General features: G+C 44.6%; 1 protein-coding gene across 3 annotated transcripts in view; it reads left to right on the top strand.

Moving 5' to 3' along the window:
* LOC144764018 (uncharacterized) overlaps positions 1-15,268 on the top strand; it is a 284,209-nt gene that overhangs the window by 41,932 nt on the left and 227,009 nt on the right. For all 3 annotated transcript variants that reach the window (XM_078650148.1, XM_078650147.1, XM_078650146.1), the window contains one exon: positions 3,845-3,982. In XM_078650148.1, coding sequence (XP_078506274.1) covers positions 3,845-3,982 — 138 coding nt within the window. The remainder of the gene's footprint in view (positions 1-3,844; positions 3,983-15,268) is intronic.

Raw genomic sequence — 15,268 nt, 5'->3', positions numbered from 1 at the left:
AACCCCTTGTCCACTGTCTGGGAGCAGTAAACACCTCACCTCAGAGAGCTATTGGATTAGCTTGCAACTGGATACTAGCAAAAAAGGCATTTTTAGGCAGGAAAATGGCAACTGTCTAATAATGCCATTTCCAAAATAGTAAATTAAAATCCAATTTTACCATTATGGTGGCATTTAAATTACTCTTAAATGAGCCCTTGAAACATTTTTCTAGCTGAATTTAGTACCTATTAAGTAGAATACTGTAAACCAGTATTAATGTATGGGAGAATCAGCCTTGCCTTAGTGAAAAGCGACTTTAAAGGTGTTTCTCTTCCAGGACTGTTAAAAAACTAAATATACATATCTGACCTTTTAACACATGCACCCTACTCTGTAGGCTTTTAGGCCTACCTTAGAGGTGGATTATAAGTATGAGAAAGGAAGGTTTGGGTCTTGCAAAAAGTTTATTTTGGCAGTTTAAAACATCACACCCAGGCTGCAGTGGCAGGCCTGGAAATATGGTACAGTGCTATTGTATTTGCGGTGCTTAATTTGAGCCGGTGCTCTGTACCTGTACCTAATCCTTGGCACCAGCGCTAATAGCACCAGTTAATGAGACACTAATTTAGAAGGCACTTGCTTTTCCCCAGAATCACAAGATGTTGAGCCACGCAGAGACTCAAACCCAGTTCCCCAGCTCCGAAGTGGCCAGCTCTAGCCATTAAGCCAAGTCTTCTCCAGAATAATAAGTGCCGGGCTCTATTTAGGAGGCAGTTTGCACCAGCACATTTCTCCTGTTAGCGCTGCCTCCTGAGGAGTACCTGGCACTTTTTATTTTACAAATTAACCAGTGGGTGGCACAATAATTGCTGCAGCCCAATAGCAGCTTTTAAATTCCAGGCCCTGAGTACAGGTATACCAGAGACTTATATGCAAATTAAATGTATCAATCATGTGTATACTCGTTTTACCATGTTTAACGGAGAGAGCACATGCAATTTACCAATAGTTAACAGGGGTAAAGTTTGCAAAGTTCTACAGCCAACACAAATAGGATTCAATACAAGGCCACAAAAGTCCCTGGTGACCCTGAAGGAGCAAACTTCTAACAGAGAGGTTAAATGGCTTGGATTTATGCTCGCCTCAGTTAAGTGGGATTCTCCTCAGGCAATGTATTTTAAAAAGAAATATGCTCTTTATTTTGTAAAAATTAAAAATGTAATTTAAAATTAAATTAACAGAGCATCGATTCGATTGGTGCTGAGTGTGCAGATAGCCTTCAAACCACTCAGCACCAAGCAGCAACGCAGAGGTGTCAGGCAGGAAGGGAACAAAGTATGGGTTTTAACCGTAAAGTTTATTTATATTTAATACATTTTTATGAAGTGGCTGGTTTCATCTTTATATCTAGGATTAATTAATATTTTAAAAGAAGATAGCGCAGAAATCATTCAATGTATAGGTAATAAATGTGTAGATACCCAATGTGCTGTGGGCTAGCCCAAAAACATGATAAGCAACCCAACCAGCCTGTGTCTTAAGGGGGCGTGTGCAAACCAGCCATAGACTGAAAGGCGACCACCAAAAGCTCCTTTCCCTATGTGTGTGTATATCAAGTATGTATGTGTGGGGGATGAAACTGAACTCAGACAAGACGGAAGTCCTCATCCTGGGACCTTCTCCCTCTGCCTGGGACGACTCCTGGTGGCCCCCTGCCCTGGGCACCGCCCCCAAGCCAACGGACCATGCTCGCAACCTGGGCTTCATCCTGGACTCCTCTCTTACGATGTCCAAGCAAGTCAACGCCGTCTCGTCGTCCTGCTTTAACACCCTGCGCATGCTCCGAAAGATCTTCCGGTGGATCCCCACCAAAACCAGGAAGACGGTCACCCAGGCCCTCGTCACCAGCCGACTGGACTACGGGAACACCCTTTACGCCGGAACCACAGCCAAACTCCAGAAAAGACTCCAGCGCATACAGAATGCGTCTGCACGACTCATCCTGGACATCCCTCGTTACAGCCACATCTCTGCCCACCTGAGAGACCTGCACTGGCTCCCCGTCAACAAGAGGATCACGTTCAGACTCCTCACCCACGCACACAAGGCTCTCCACAACATGGGCCCCAAGTACCTCAACAGCCGCCTTGCATTCTACACACCCACTCGCCAGCTCCGTTCCGCCAGCCTCGCCCTCGCCACCGTCCCACGTGTTCGCAGATCCACCGCCGGAGGAAGATCCTTCTCCTACCTGGCGGCCAAGACATAGAACTCCCTCCCCACCCAACTTCGGCTGACCCAGGATCATCTCTCCTTCAGGAAACAACTCAAGACCTGGCTGTTCGAGCAGTAGCGACGCCCCCCCCCCCCCCCCAGCGCCTTGGGACCCTAGCGGGTGAGTAGTGTGCTCTACAAATGTTATGATTGATTGATTGATGTAGTTGTGAAAATAGGTCTTACGAGACAGCTAATGTTGTCTGTGGCGAGACCTAAGAAAATTAAATAACCTAGAGCATGTATTTATAAAGTATGGTTCTTGAGGCTGTTCCTAATAATTCCTTCTAATTCATTAGGCTCTTTGCACTATAGTGTAGAATGCTAAAACACTGCATGACAATTATTATGCCCCCATCTCCCAGACTCTGATATTTTAGATACAAGAGTCTTAATTATGAGAGGCCTTACATTTAGTGCCAGCACAAACTCCTGTATGCACATGGATTGGAGTTACAAGTTTGGTGGTAATTAACCACACACCCCTGAATTTTCTTCAAGTGAAAATGCCTCGTAAAATAGAGCTACATGTGGATTTAGGTGTTTAAAACATCTCCATGCCATGCCCCATTTTAAATGACTCTACTTATTACATGGGTTCATTATCACACCTCCTAAATTCCCAGTCCCAATGGTATAAAATTATAAAAGGTGTGATTATATCCTGAATTTAGCGACTCATAATATGATTATGAGTCAAGAGGTATGCGAGGCATGACTTTCGCAGTAGCATCAGCCTCTTTAGTAGATGAATGATCATGAGTGATCTCCTGTTAAATTCTGACGGGTTAATTAACACATGCGATTTTTAATGCAGGGTCCACATTACAAGTTGGCCACAAATTCTCATACGTGTGGTAACTCCGGTTACCTCACATTTCAGAACTATACATTTTGCAATGAAATGGCATCTATTAAGAAGTTTCAGCAGGTCAGCATTAAGCGCCAACTGCTGTCATCTGGTTGCGCTTGACTGGTACCTAGGTGCAAGTGAAGACCAGCCACGATGAAGTGCAGACCGAATACAGAAACCAGGTTCAACCCTGTCAAAAGTTTCATTTTCTCTGAAATGGAAGTCAAAAATCCTCAGTGGGGTAAGGCGGAGTGGAGCAAAGAAGACTGTAGCTGAAGAGGCCTCCATGATGTTGGATAGCCGCTGGTCAAGGTCTGCTGGTGAAATAAATTGCAGTTAGAGGTACCACTGACAAGTCCTCGGAAACAGCCACTTGTTCACCATTGTTTGTAACGATTATTATTTGATCTGAATTGCAGCACTCTTAGAATAGCATCACTTGCATTGGATGATGTGAACACCTTTGGAATTGCATAGAAAGTTGCTGTAACTTGGGTAGGTAAAGTACTAGGATTGGCATGGTACACGAAGCTTCTGAGTGGGGCTTAGTAGAAAGGCTCTTTCTACTATGTAGTAGAAGATATGCACAAATAAGTCAAATATTGTATTTTGAGCTGACCAACTTAGAGCTGAGGGATGTTACAACCTAGGGTGCTATGCTGCAGAACAAGGGATAGAACTGCAATTAAAAAAACTCAGTCATGATTATTTCAGCTATGTTCTCTTCTGTTGTAGACCGTCTGGCCTCTGCATCTGGCGCTTCACTGAATGTCAAGCAAGAACACCCTGAATACTATACATTGGAGGAAGACTTCTATTCCACACCTCTGCAGGATCCCCAAAGGAGAAATGGTGCATACTGCTACAACCCAAGTGAGTGTGGCCAAGTGGTGGAATGTGACATCCAGAGGTTAAGCTTCATAAATGAAAGATGACCCCCTCACGTGGCCAGGAGTTTGTCTTTGCCATAATGTTTTAATGATGTTCTCAATTTTGTGGTTATTTTTATGTGCCATATTTTTGATCAATGACTATATATTCCAGGGAGACTTGCATAGCTCTAGCTTTTGTCCAATTCCTTTTCTGACATAACAATACTATTCCCTAACCTCTAACTTTCAAGACTGCCATCACTGTGCTTATTTAAGAAAAGACTGTGTTAGCTTTTTGTATATTAAGTCAAATGTGGGCGCATAAACAATGCTATGTTTTACAGAAGTTAAAATAAAAGGAATACAAAATATATTTTAAAACATTCATAAGAAAGAGCTGAGCATAGCCTGGCCAAGATAAATCATAGCTGCAGGAGGACAATGGCATTTAGACCTTGTAAAGATGCAGGAGTCTTTCTCTGTTCTGATGCCCGCATGATGTACCATCGATCCCTCATTGACAGCCGGTCCTGGCTTTCAAATCCTTTTGTAGGAGGGGCGCTCGGATGCAGTGTCATCCAGCAAGTCATAGCGGCTGCACGTAAAGTTGTAGATGTATTTGAGCTCCATGGAAAATATGTACAAGTGCACAGGCATTCATGTTTCTTCTGTTTGGCAGGCATCCCACATTGTCCATTAACATGTGCTTTAAATCTAGACTGACTGAAAATGTTTCTACGCAAGGCAGGATTACATGTTGAGTTAACGACAACGGGGCAACCCTGTATTCCTTGAGTAAATGTCAGTGTAACCAATCGTAGTCTGTCAGAAATATTTAAAACATTTCACATACATAGTATCTAAAGGTCTGCTATCAAACCCCTCCAGGTATTCAATACAGTATTAGAAAAGCTCAGAGTCTGGATTGGAATGCGATACCTAACTTTTCACATGAAGTTAGAATAACATTGTTTACACATTTAAGCAACATTCAAGAGGGTGCTCCAAAAGATACGCATAAAAGGCGAAGACGCAGTGCTCCCGAGTTGTGATCAGAGTGAGAACAAGGGAACCTAAACAATTTAAAATGCAGTGTTAAAGCAAATGGCTGCAGTTTGCATAGTTCATATTAAAGGGTTTTTGTATACTTCGTTATCCATATTCAGTGAAACAATATCCTTTAAATGGCCATTCAAACATTCTAATTAGTTGGTGTTTCGACCCATAGTAATTAGTTAAGTGGGGTATTCATCAGGAAAGTAAATAGGATGCACCATCCATCAAATGAAGAAGTGATCAAAATCTATTTGAATCCTACCTAAAGAGGATTCAGGAAAAAAGCCACATAAATATATTCAGTTGCGCACTGAAACAAATGCATCATCTAGTTGTTAGTGTGCACCAGCAACTTGACGATGCATTCATTTGAGCGTGCAATTTGGAGATTCAGTTCACTAGTATGAGTGGAAGATTAAGCCACTTTGAATACAAAAGATATATAGTATAAGTTCGGCGGGCTGGAAGTGATCTAAATGAGTTAAATGCTGTCTCCGTTAGGGAGGCAATTATGGGCAAACAGTTAGACATGGTGAGTCCAGATTTAAATGAGTTAAATATTGTCTCCGTTAGGGAGGTAACTATGGGCAAACAGACAGGGTGAGTCCAGCGGCTGACAAATGTATGTCCTCCGACACTGATATGGTCCCAAGGGTCACTTTTTCTTCCTTAATCATTGGAGATAAAGCAGACTTGTTCTTAGAGAATAAAGGCCTTAAACCTAGGGACTTCATGCATACTTTTCTCTCTTGGAACGTCGCTGGTTTGGCAAGCAAAGTGTCCCAAAAACACTGGTTAGATGTTGTGGTGGAACACAGCATTTTTTGTTTACAGAAACATGGTCCATCGAGGAAAGACATATAAATGGTTTCCAAACTTTTCACACACCAGCGGTGGCTAGTGTACAGGGTCGAAATAGAGGGGGCCTGTGCACGTACGTGTCGACAACTGCGGGCATCAAAGTGCACAGGTTTCTGTTTTCTGAGTTCTACCAGATATTGTCGCTCACTTGGGGCCACTTGAATAATATGATCGTAGTTAATTTTTATAATAACATTCCATCGCATTTGACTGAGACCACGATCAATAAGCTCCTGTTGTGCTTAACTACTTTAAGTGATCAGACAGCCGGAGAAAAGGTTGTGATATGGGTGGGGGATTTTAATTGCACCATCTGTCCTTATCGCTCGTCGGGCATGTGCGGCCTAGCAGAGCATGGGGAAGATTGCCCCACTCATTTAAATCATACGACCTTGGGTAGTACCCTTAATAATATCCTCTTTTACTTCAACTTGTCCTTTGTAAACGAGGTATGTAGTCCGACCATTCCGTTCCGCCCAACATTCAATGGTAGGGGATGTAACTCCATAATTGATTTTACACTAATCTCCGCTTCCCATGCAGGGCTGGTAGTAACCTGGGAAACCGGTCAGTCTCCCCTTAGTGACCATTTTCCTATATCTTTTACTATACAGATTAAGGGAAATACATGTAGGGCAGGGGCCAACTCTGTATATACACCAAAGATTAGATTAGCTTCAAAAAACGGCTACACCATTAAATGTGATAAGGTGGAGCCTTCAGGTTTTCTGAAAAAAGTAGTTATGGCATCTTTTGATGATATGTCCATCTGTCTAGCCCAAGATGTAGATCCCGATAAGGTATTGGACTCTTTCTCAAAAATACAAGCCGTCATAAAAACTTTATTGACCAGAAAATATCGGGAAGCGGCACCAAAGGTAAACAGGTGGTTTGATAGCAACTGCACTAACGCATTATCAACGCTTAAAAAGGTCTTACAGGCAACACCAAGAAACCCAGACCTAATTCGGCTAACCAGAAAGTCATATAAAAATACAATTAAGGCGAGGAAAGCCACATTGAAGAAAGAGGCATGGGAGGCCTTAAAAGAAGCATCTCAAAACAGAGACAACACTGCCTTCTGGAAGGTGATAAATGCGCCCTATCTTCAAACTAAAGAGGCTGATTCGATAGACATCGCGATAACTGGGGATACCTGGGTGACTCATTTCAAACATCTTTATGAAAGAGCCATCTCTTGTTACATCGGGAACCTCCCCAGTGACAGGACTGTCAGTCCCCCTGTCAGTCATCATCTCAGTCCATTCCCATTAGCTATAACCTTTAGCTGTCAGGAGGATATTAAAGCAATGAAAGACAACTCAGCAGGAAAAGCTCCGGGGCCGAATGGCGTACCGATTGATGTGTACAAGACCGAGTTAGATCTCTGGGCACCCATGTTAACGAACGTTTTAAATAAGGCTAATAATCACGGTTTTTTATCCTCATGGTCTGACGCCATAGTCGTTCCTATCTTCAAAAAACGTGATAGGAGCGATCCTACTTGTTATCGCCCTATTTCTCTGTTGGATGCATTGATTAAGGTGGCGGGCCGTATTATTTTAAATAGGCTTCAATCTTGGGGGGAGGAGAACCAAATTATTTCTAACCTGCAGTATGGGTTCAGATCAGGCAAAGGGACGGTGGAACAATGTTTAAACCTGGCACTACTAATTTCAAAATATACACATGCAAAGAGCGGACACCTTTTTATTACTTTTATTGACATAAGCTCTGCTTTTGACTGTGTAGATCATAAGCTTTTATGGGGAACACTGAGCGACATGGGTGTGGACAGTCAAATCATTTAATTCATAAAGGAATTATACAGGGACGCAGGAGCAAGGGTGAGGTATGGCCGAATGGGGGAGTGCTCGGATAAATTCCCCATAAAGAGGGGGGTTAGACAGGGGTGCATTTTAGCACCCCTGTTATTCACCCTTTATGTCAATTCCATCGGACATTACCCTGGGGATTTACAGCATGACTATCCAACGATTGGTGGAAACTCAATACCCATATTACTCTACGCCGACGACGCGGCTTTAATGTCGCGAACTAGGCTAGGGTTACAGAGGACAGTGGATAAATTCTCTAGTTTTATGAAGGATAGAGGTTTAAGAGTTAACATATCAAAAACTTACACAATGTCTTGCGGGAGGGGGACAAAGAGGGTGGCCTGTCCTATTTACCTCGATGGTAGGAGAATTGAATCCACGGATAGGTTCTCCTACCTAGGAGTACATTTTGATAGGAAGGGAAGATGGCATACAGCAGTAAATGCTAGGCAATTAGCTTTTACGCGCACCATGGGAGCCTTAAGAAATTTTGCATCTAAGTTAGGGGGAAAACCAGTAAAAGAATTGATTTATATCTATAAATCTAAATGCGTTTCTACGGCCACTTATGGCGCGGGCGTGTGGGGGACTGATAATGTACAGATGATACAGAGCTGCGAAAATCAGCTTATTTGCCACTTACTGGGTGTTCCTAAAACTTCATCCACTTATATGACACATATAGAAGTTGGTCTCCCTTACATTTCAGACATTATTAGGACTTCTCCTATACTCCTTTGGCATAAGGTCTGGGTAACAGATGAGACCTCCTTGAATAGAGACCTAATTAAGGATTATCTTGCTCTTGACGGAGCAGCCAATATCAACTGGCTATCCTATGTTAGATCCATGCTCAAGGAGATAGGACATTTAGAATTCTTTGTTAAGCCATCTAGTATGGAGACGGTATCGAGAGGTATGCTGAAAAAGATGGTACTTGACCACTTGGGTGGCACTAGATGGAACTCTGAAAAAGGGTAATATACCATTCTAAGATATCAGCAAATCACCTCACAGGAGGGGCTACAAAAGTATCTCGAACTTGTACCAAGCCCCTATGCCCGCATGCTGTTGACTCGTTTTAGGCTAGGGACCTTTTTCCGTCTGATAACTTTCCCCCTTTGCAATAATTGGTCCATGAAAAATCTTGTATGTCCTTGCGATGACACCTCGTATCAATCAAATTTACATTGTGTTTTCTTTTGTAAATTTTACCAGGCACCTCGAAGGGCCTTTTTGCTACCTGTAGTTAAAGCATGGGGGATTCAAACTTGCCTATTAGCCTTTACCAAGCTGCAGCAATTAGATGAAGAGTATGTTATCCTTGCAGTAATTAGTTTTTAAAACTTGTGATAAAACTTCATAACACAATGTAATGGTGTTAATACTGTAAACAGTTTTTATGAATAACTGCTTTTGAAGTTTTGTATGTTCTGGAAGTTTGTACATATCATATGAATCTATGTAACTAATTATGTGACTGTACAACTTGTAAAACGTGCTCTTTTTATCTTGTGCTTTTATGATTTTAATATCCGAAATCGAATAAAGCTTGTTTTGAACTTTGAACTAGTATAAGTTCAGAATGGCATTGAATCCGCTGATAAGTATTAGCAAATATACATTTCTTCTACTAAAGGATACAAAAATAGAGGTAGCTCCTAATTATTTTATTTAAAAAATACATTTTCTAACGACATTTTATTAAGAATAATCTGGGATTATTTCTACCTCTAACTAAGCAGTTGTAAAGTTATCAGACGTGATTCTGTATTTGTGCGAGCAGAGTATCTTTCTATTTGAGGTATTTCTATGATTCAGTTTGTGGGTTTGTTCCAGTTTTCCGTTTCCTGAGTAGTGATCTTTTTTGCAGTCATGACTGCGTAGAAGTCACAGTTTTTTGGTGCAACTAAAGTTGACCAGGTGAAGATGATAGTCACTGGCAAAGCACACTCTACGGACATATGCAAAAAGTGCTTTAGGAGCCTTGATAACATAAACATCTAAAATTAGCTGCTAGACTTCGGTTTTTTTTAAACATTTAATTAACTTTAGTTTTATTGCTGTTGCCTCAAAGTTGTACAAACAATATTCAATAAGACAAATGGCAGGCACTGGCACATCAGATCCTAACCATGGCCCTTCCCGCTAGTAATGTTCTTCTAGTAACTTGGCTATAACTAGGCCCCTCTTGTGCTGCCAGGATGGTCCTTGTACGGCAAACCATTATTAAGAGCTACTCATCTATTGCCTTTTGATGTTCGTTTTACTTTTTGTGTGGAGTCTGATATGGTTAGAAGGCTAGCCCTTGTTAGGTATATACGCTTTGTAGACTTGTACAAAGGTTTGATACATGTTTAGGGACTTTTGGCCATCTCTGTGAGAAGTTAGCCTGGCATATGATGTCCACTATTCTAGTGGGCACCTTGCACCAGTCTAAACGACCCTTATTGATGGTGGTAGTAAAGTCAACCTTATAGACAAGCTATCCTATTGGTAGCATGGACCAGCAGTCATAGGCCAAGACTTCAGAGAGCATGTGAAGCCAGCTGTTTTACCAATTATAATCACTTGAATACCAAATGAAAGGACACCACACAAGGTATATATCAAACATATATGTATTTATTTATAACACAACCCCTCTGTACTCTTTATGAGGTCAGAGATCGCAGTACATCACAAGTTACTCAATTAGCATACGATAAGTTGCACAAATACAGTTTTGCCCTAGGGGCCTCACAAACCATATACTAAGTAAGTGGTATAAGGACCACTACAGAAATAGTAAATAGGCCTAGGGTCTAGGGAATCGCTGGGGCTACACTACACAACCAAAGGTTAGGAAGTAGGAGACCCACGGGAGACGCCTGCAGTGTCTAAACACAGGCGCGTGTTCACATTGACTTATAATGGAGAACGAAGAAGTTACAAAGTTACTGTTTTAGGGCACTTCCGGATGGACTACGACAAAACCCCTTTAGACTAGGACACTTCGAGAGTCAAGACCCACGGGAGCACCGGAGTACTCGTGTTACCTCACCCAGGGAAGCCGGGTGCATAGGTGCCTTTTGGTGTCAGGTTTCGTCGATGCTTTCATTGGAGATCTGCAAATAAGTGCTGCAGGCTGCCAGAGGAGAAGTGTGGAGAAGTGTGGCTCAATGGTTATAGCGGCAGACCCTGATGCAGAGGTCTAGCCCGGGACCAGGGTTCAATTCCCCGCCTCGGCGGGTCTTGGGCTCAAAAATTCCACGGACCTGATCATTCTCGCCTCGGTGCCTATTCCAATCATGGAGTCCCACTCTGCAACTCTGGGCAATAGCTTGCTTAATCTCCACAACGGCCACAACGAAGCTAAGGATGCCTGGCCTCCACCTTGGGGGTGCCCAGGAGTGGACACCTCACAGGGAAAGCCAGGATGGGTTCCACAGCGGTATTCGTACAAGCGCCTTGAGACCCTTCCGGGTGAGTAGTGCGCTATACAAGTATCAATTTACATTTTACATTTACAGAGGAAGAGTGGTCGGGTGGATCCAAGGGTGGATCGAGGAACTGAAGATCCTGATAGCAGAGGGGACAGAGTCTGGGTCACTAGCCAGTGACCAGGAATTATTTTTTTTTTGAATTTGTATATCAGCGCGCAGCTACCCAAAAGGGTTTCCCGGCGCTGTACAGGAACAGCATAGAGAAGAGCAGCCTATTGGCGAAAAAGCAGTGTTTTCAGGGATATACGGAATATAAGGAGGTTAGGTTGCATGCTGAGAGGCACCGGCAAGCTATTCCAAAGGGTAGGGGCTAAATACGAGAAAGAGCGCCCCCCCCCCCCACGGGAAAGCCTGATTTTAGGGACTCCAAATTTTTCTTGAGTAGAGGATCTGAGGTTTCGAAGAGGGACATAGGGACAGGCTAAAAGTTGCAAGTAGTGGGGCGATTGTAAGTGTTTAATGCAAAACATATAAGTGAAAGCTTTAAACTTGACCCGTTTTGTCCACTGGAAGCCAGTGGAGATCAGCCAGCAGCCCAGATGTGGGTGAGAGTTTGGGAGCACAGCAGAGTAATCTAGCCGCTGAGTTTTGTACTCGCTGTAATTTCCGTGTAACCTCTTTGTTTACGCCCAAGTAAAGCACGTTCCCGTAGTCCAGCCGAGAGGTGACAAGGGCTTGGACTACTGTACGCTGGGCATGTGGTGGTTGCATCCACACAATATTTCTCAACCATTTCAGAATGGTAAAGCAGCTGGCAGCAACCTTAGTTGCCTGCTGACGCATGGAGAGAGAGTCATCCACGATGAAGTCAAGGTTACGCACGTGGGAGGAGGGTTGAGGGAGAGGACCCATTTCAGGCGGCCAATGTTGTGGGCCCCAGAGGTTTCGATCTTTACCCAAGATCAGGATCTCCGTCTTATCGCCATTAAGCTTTAAAGAGTTGGCGTTCTTCCAGGTCACCACTTTACAGAGGCCAGATCTAGGATCAGAGGGCTGGGTGGTATTACCTGCTGAAAGAGAGAAGAGGATCTGGGTATCGTCGGCATAGGAAGGAACCAGGAAGGAACCAGGCGATGTCGCGATGATCTCAGGTGAAGAGGTGAAGCTTGTCTCTACAGCCACAAGGACCAGGAGGCGTCGACGACGACCAGGAGCTGGATTCGAGCTGTCCCACGAAGGATCTAGTTGAGTGTGTTGGCGGTATTCGGACTGTACCCAACAAGCCTTGGCAAACGCAATCCACGCAGGAAGTGCAGATGGGCTTCAGGTCAGACCAGCAAGGTCTGGGGAGCTTCTCCTTTGCAGCGAAGCTGGAGCAAGCCTGGAGCAACCAGGAAAGCAAGTTGGTTTCAAAGGTTTGTCTTCAGGGGGCTCACTAGCCAACGGGCTAGCAACCGGGAAGACGCGTCAAGCTGAAATGCAAGAGCGGGCCCCACGCGGCTGTCCTGGAGCTCTGGTCTGGGGCTTCTCGTACCGCAATGCACAACTGCGAGGGTACCTCGGTAGTTGAGCTGTTAGCAAAATGCAGGATGTCCAGGGTATCCGGTCCCACGTCTCTCGTGTCCTCCACGGGTCTCAGCTTTGCCGTGGATGTGGGTCGGAGTCAGAGAAGTCTGGAAGTCCAGTTCCTGTGTCGCTGAGTCTTCGGGATCCGTCGGGAGCGTCGACAAAGCAGACCGGCAAGTTACTGATGGTGCCTGTTTGCACAGGGTGGTCACTCCTTGACCACAAGGGAGATGTCTTTAGTCTTCTAGTCGAAATAGAACGTTGAAAGTCCAAGAGTTTGTATCGGAGTTTCTTTCCAGGATAATCTAATGTCCTGGGGACACAACTCCTATCTTTATACTGATTCCATGGGCTGGATTACCTGCTGGGTCCCTCCTATGGGTGGACCTGGAAAGGGGGTGGTTACACCCCTTTCCCTTTGTCCAGTTTCACGCCAGAGCGGGGCTGGAGTGCCCCAGCAACTGGTTTGATCCGGGCAATGCGTGGAGCACCTTGTGTGCCCTAGGCAGTGTCTCGTTTTGCAGCCCTCCCTGCCCCAATACACTAAAAGCCTGTCTGGGGAGGTGCTAGCACCTCCCAATGCAGGAAACCTATTGTCCAGGCCTCCCCTGCCGGAGTTTCGTCCAGCAGCAGGAGGTCAGACTCGTGTCTGTGGCAGCAGCATCCATTTTGTGATGCTGAGGCTCTGTTTAACTTTAACCGGGTAAAGCAGTAACCAACATGTCTTCTCCCTCTAGAAGGGTAGAATGCTACCCTCGCCGCCAGAATTGGCGTGGGGGGTAATATTTCAAAGTGTTTGACACCTTACACGACATGTTGTGATAAAGCCAAACCAAAGTTAGCATTAACCGCGAGGATTATAATGCACTTAAAAGTATATGGTATGGCTATATCATAGAACAGCTATAAGGAGATGGTTCCGAAAGTTGCAGAGGGGCTCAGCTCATGCCAGAGCACCCTCTCACATAAAACCAAGCACTCTGCCTCCAGGATTGTCGAGGCCTGCCATAGGAGTGACTTATAGATGCATATGTGTCTATATGTATGGGTATATATAGGTATACTATATCTAAGTAAGGGGTGATTACACCACCTTACCCAAGCTGAGTGATCAGCCTGTGGTGTCAGTTTGGATGGCCAGCCAGGGGTGGCATAATACATGCTACAGCCCCTGGTAGGCCTTGGATGCACCTATACCCTGGGTACCTATGGTACACTATACAGGGGCTCACAGAGGTGACCCAATTCACAATCAGGTATGTACCTAAAGTACATGGTATCAATTTAGCGAGAGAACAGCTGGGCTGTGGGTCTGATTAGCAGGCCCACAGCCACATGAATGTCGAAAAACCAGAAAAGCACAGCAAAAAGTGGGGGTGACCATAGGAAGCAGACCCTACTCTCCTACACAACCCCCCCAAACTTAGGGACATTAAACTAACCTTGACCAGTTGAGTCTTTATGTTTTAAGTGGTAATATCTGGAGAGTCCATCTGCATTGGCATGGTCAGTCCCAGATCTATGTTCCACTGTAAAGTCCATCCCCTGTAGGGAAATGGACCACCTAAGCATTTCGTGATTTTCACCCTTCATTGGATTTAGCCACAAGCGGGGCTTATGGTCTGTCTGAATCTTGAAGTGAGTACCAAACAAGTATGGCCTCAGCTTCTTCAGGGCCCAAACCACAGCAAAGGCCTCCCTCTCAATAGCTGACCAACGTTTCTCTCTAGGGGTCAGCCTTCTGCTAATAAAAGCTATTGGCTGGTCTTGACCATCTTTATTCAGTTTTGAAAGAACAGCTCCTACCCCCAACTCAGAAGCATCTGTTTGAACAATTAATTCCTTGGAGTAGTCTGGACTTTGCAGAATAGGTGCAGTGCACATTGCCTGCTTCAGGTCATCAAATGCCTTTTGACAGCTTACTGTCCACTGAACTTTCGAGGAGTCACAATGGACCTATAATTCTTGACAAACTTCCTGTAGTAACCTGACAGGCCCAAGAAAGCTCTGATCTGTGTCTGGGTTGTGGGAGCAGTCCAGTCCTTTATGGTCTGGATCTTGCTCTCCAAAGGATGAACCTGACCTCCACCTACCAGGTGGCCCAGGTATACAACCTTGCTCTGCCCTATCTGGCACTTGGTAGCCATGATAGTTAGACCTGCCTTCTGCAGGGCCTCCAAAACATTCTTCAGGTGGATCAGGTGATCTTCTCAAGTGGAGCTAAGGACAGCAATATCATCAAGATAAGCTGCACAGTAGTCATCCAGACCTGAGAGGACTTGGTTCACCAACCTTTGGAATGTGGCAGGTGCATTCTTCAGACCAAAGGGCATTACCACAAACTGATAATGACCCCCTGGGGTTGAGAATGCTGTTTTGGCTTTTGCATCATCAGCTAGTCATCCCTGGACACGTGTTTCGGGGTATCACCCCTCGTCAGCAGGGATAGGCCGTGTACTGGGGTTGCCGATGGCTGCCAATATCTGCCAGGTATAGTACCACTCAGGCGCGTAGGTGCAGGATCCCAGGCTCGTCGGCCCA

Source organism: Lissotriton helveticus, chromosome 6 (assembly GCF_964261635.1).
Source record: "Lissotriton helveticus chromosome 6, aLisHel1.1, whole genome shotgun sequence".
Classification (NCBI taxonomy): domain Eukaryota; kingdom Metazoa; phylum Chordata; class Amphibia; order Caudata; family Salamandridae; genus Lissotriton; species Lissotriton helveticus.
Note: the sequence above shows the minus strand (reverse complement) of the source record. Positions and strands in the feature narration are given on the sequence as shown.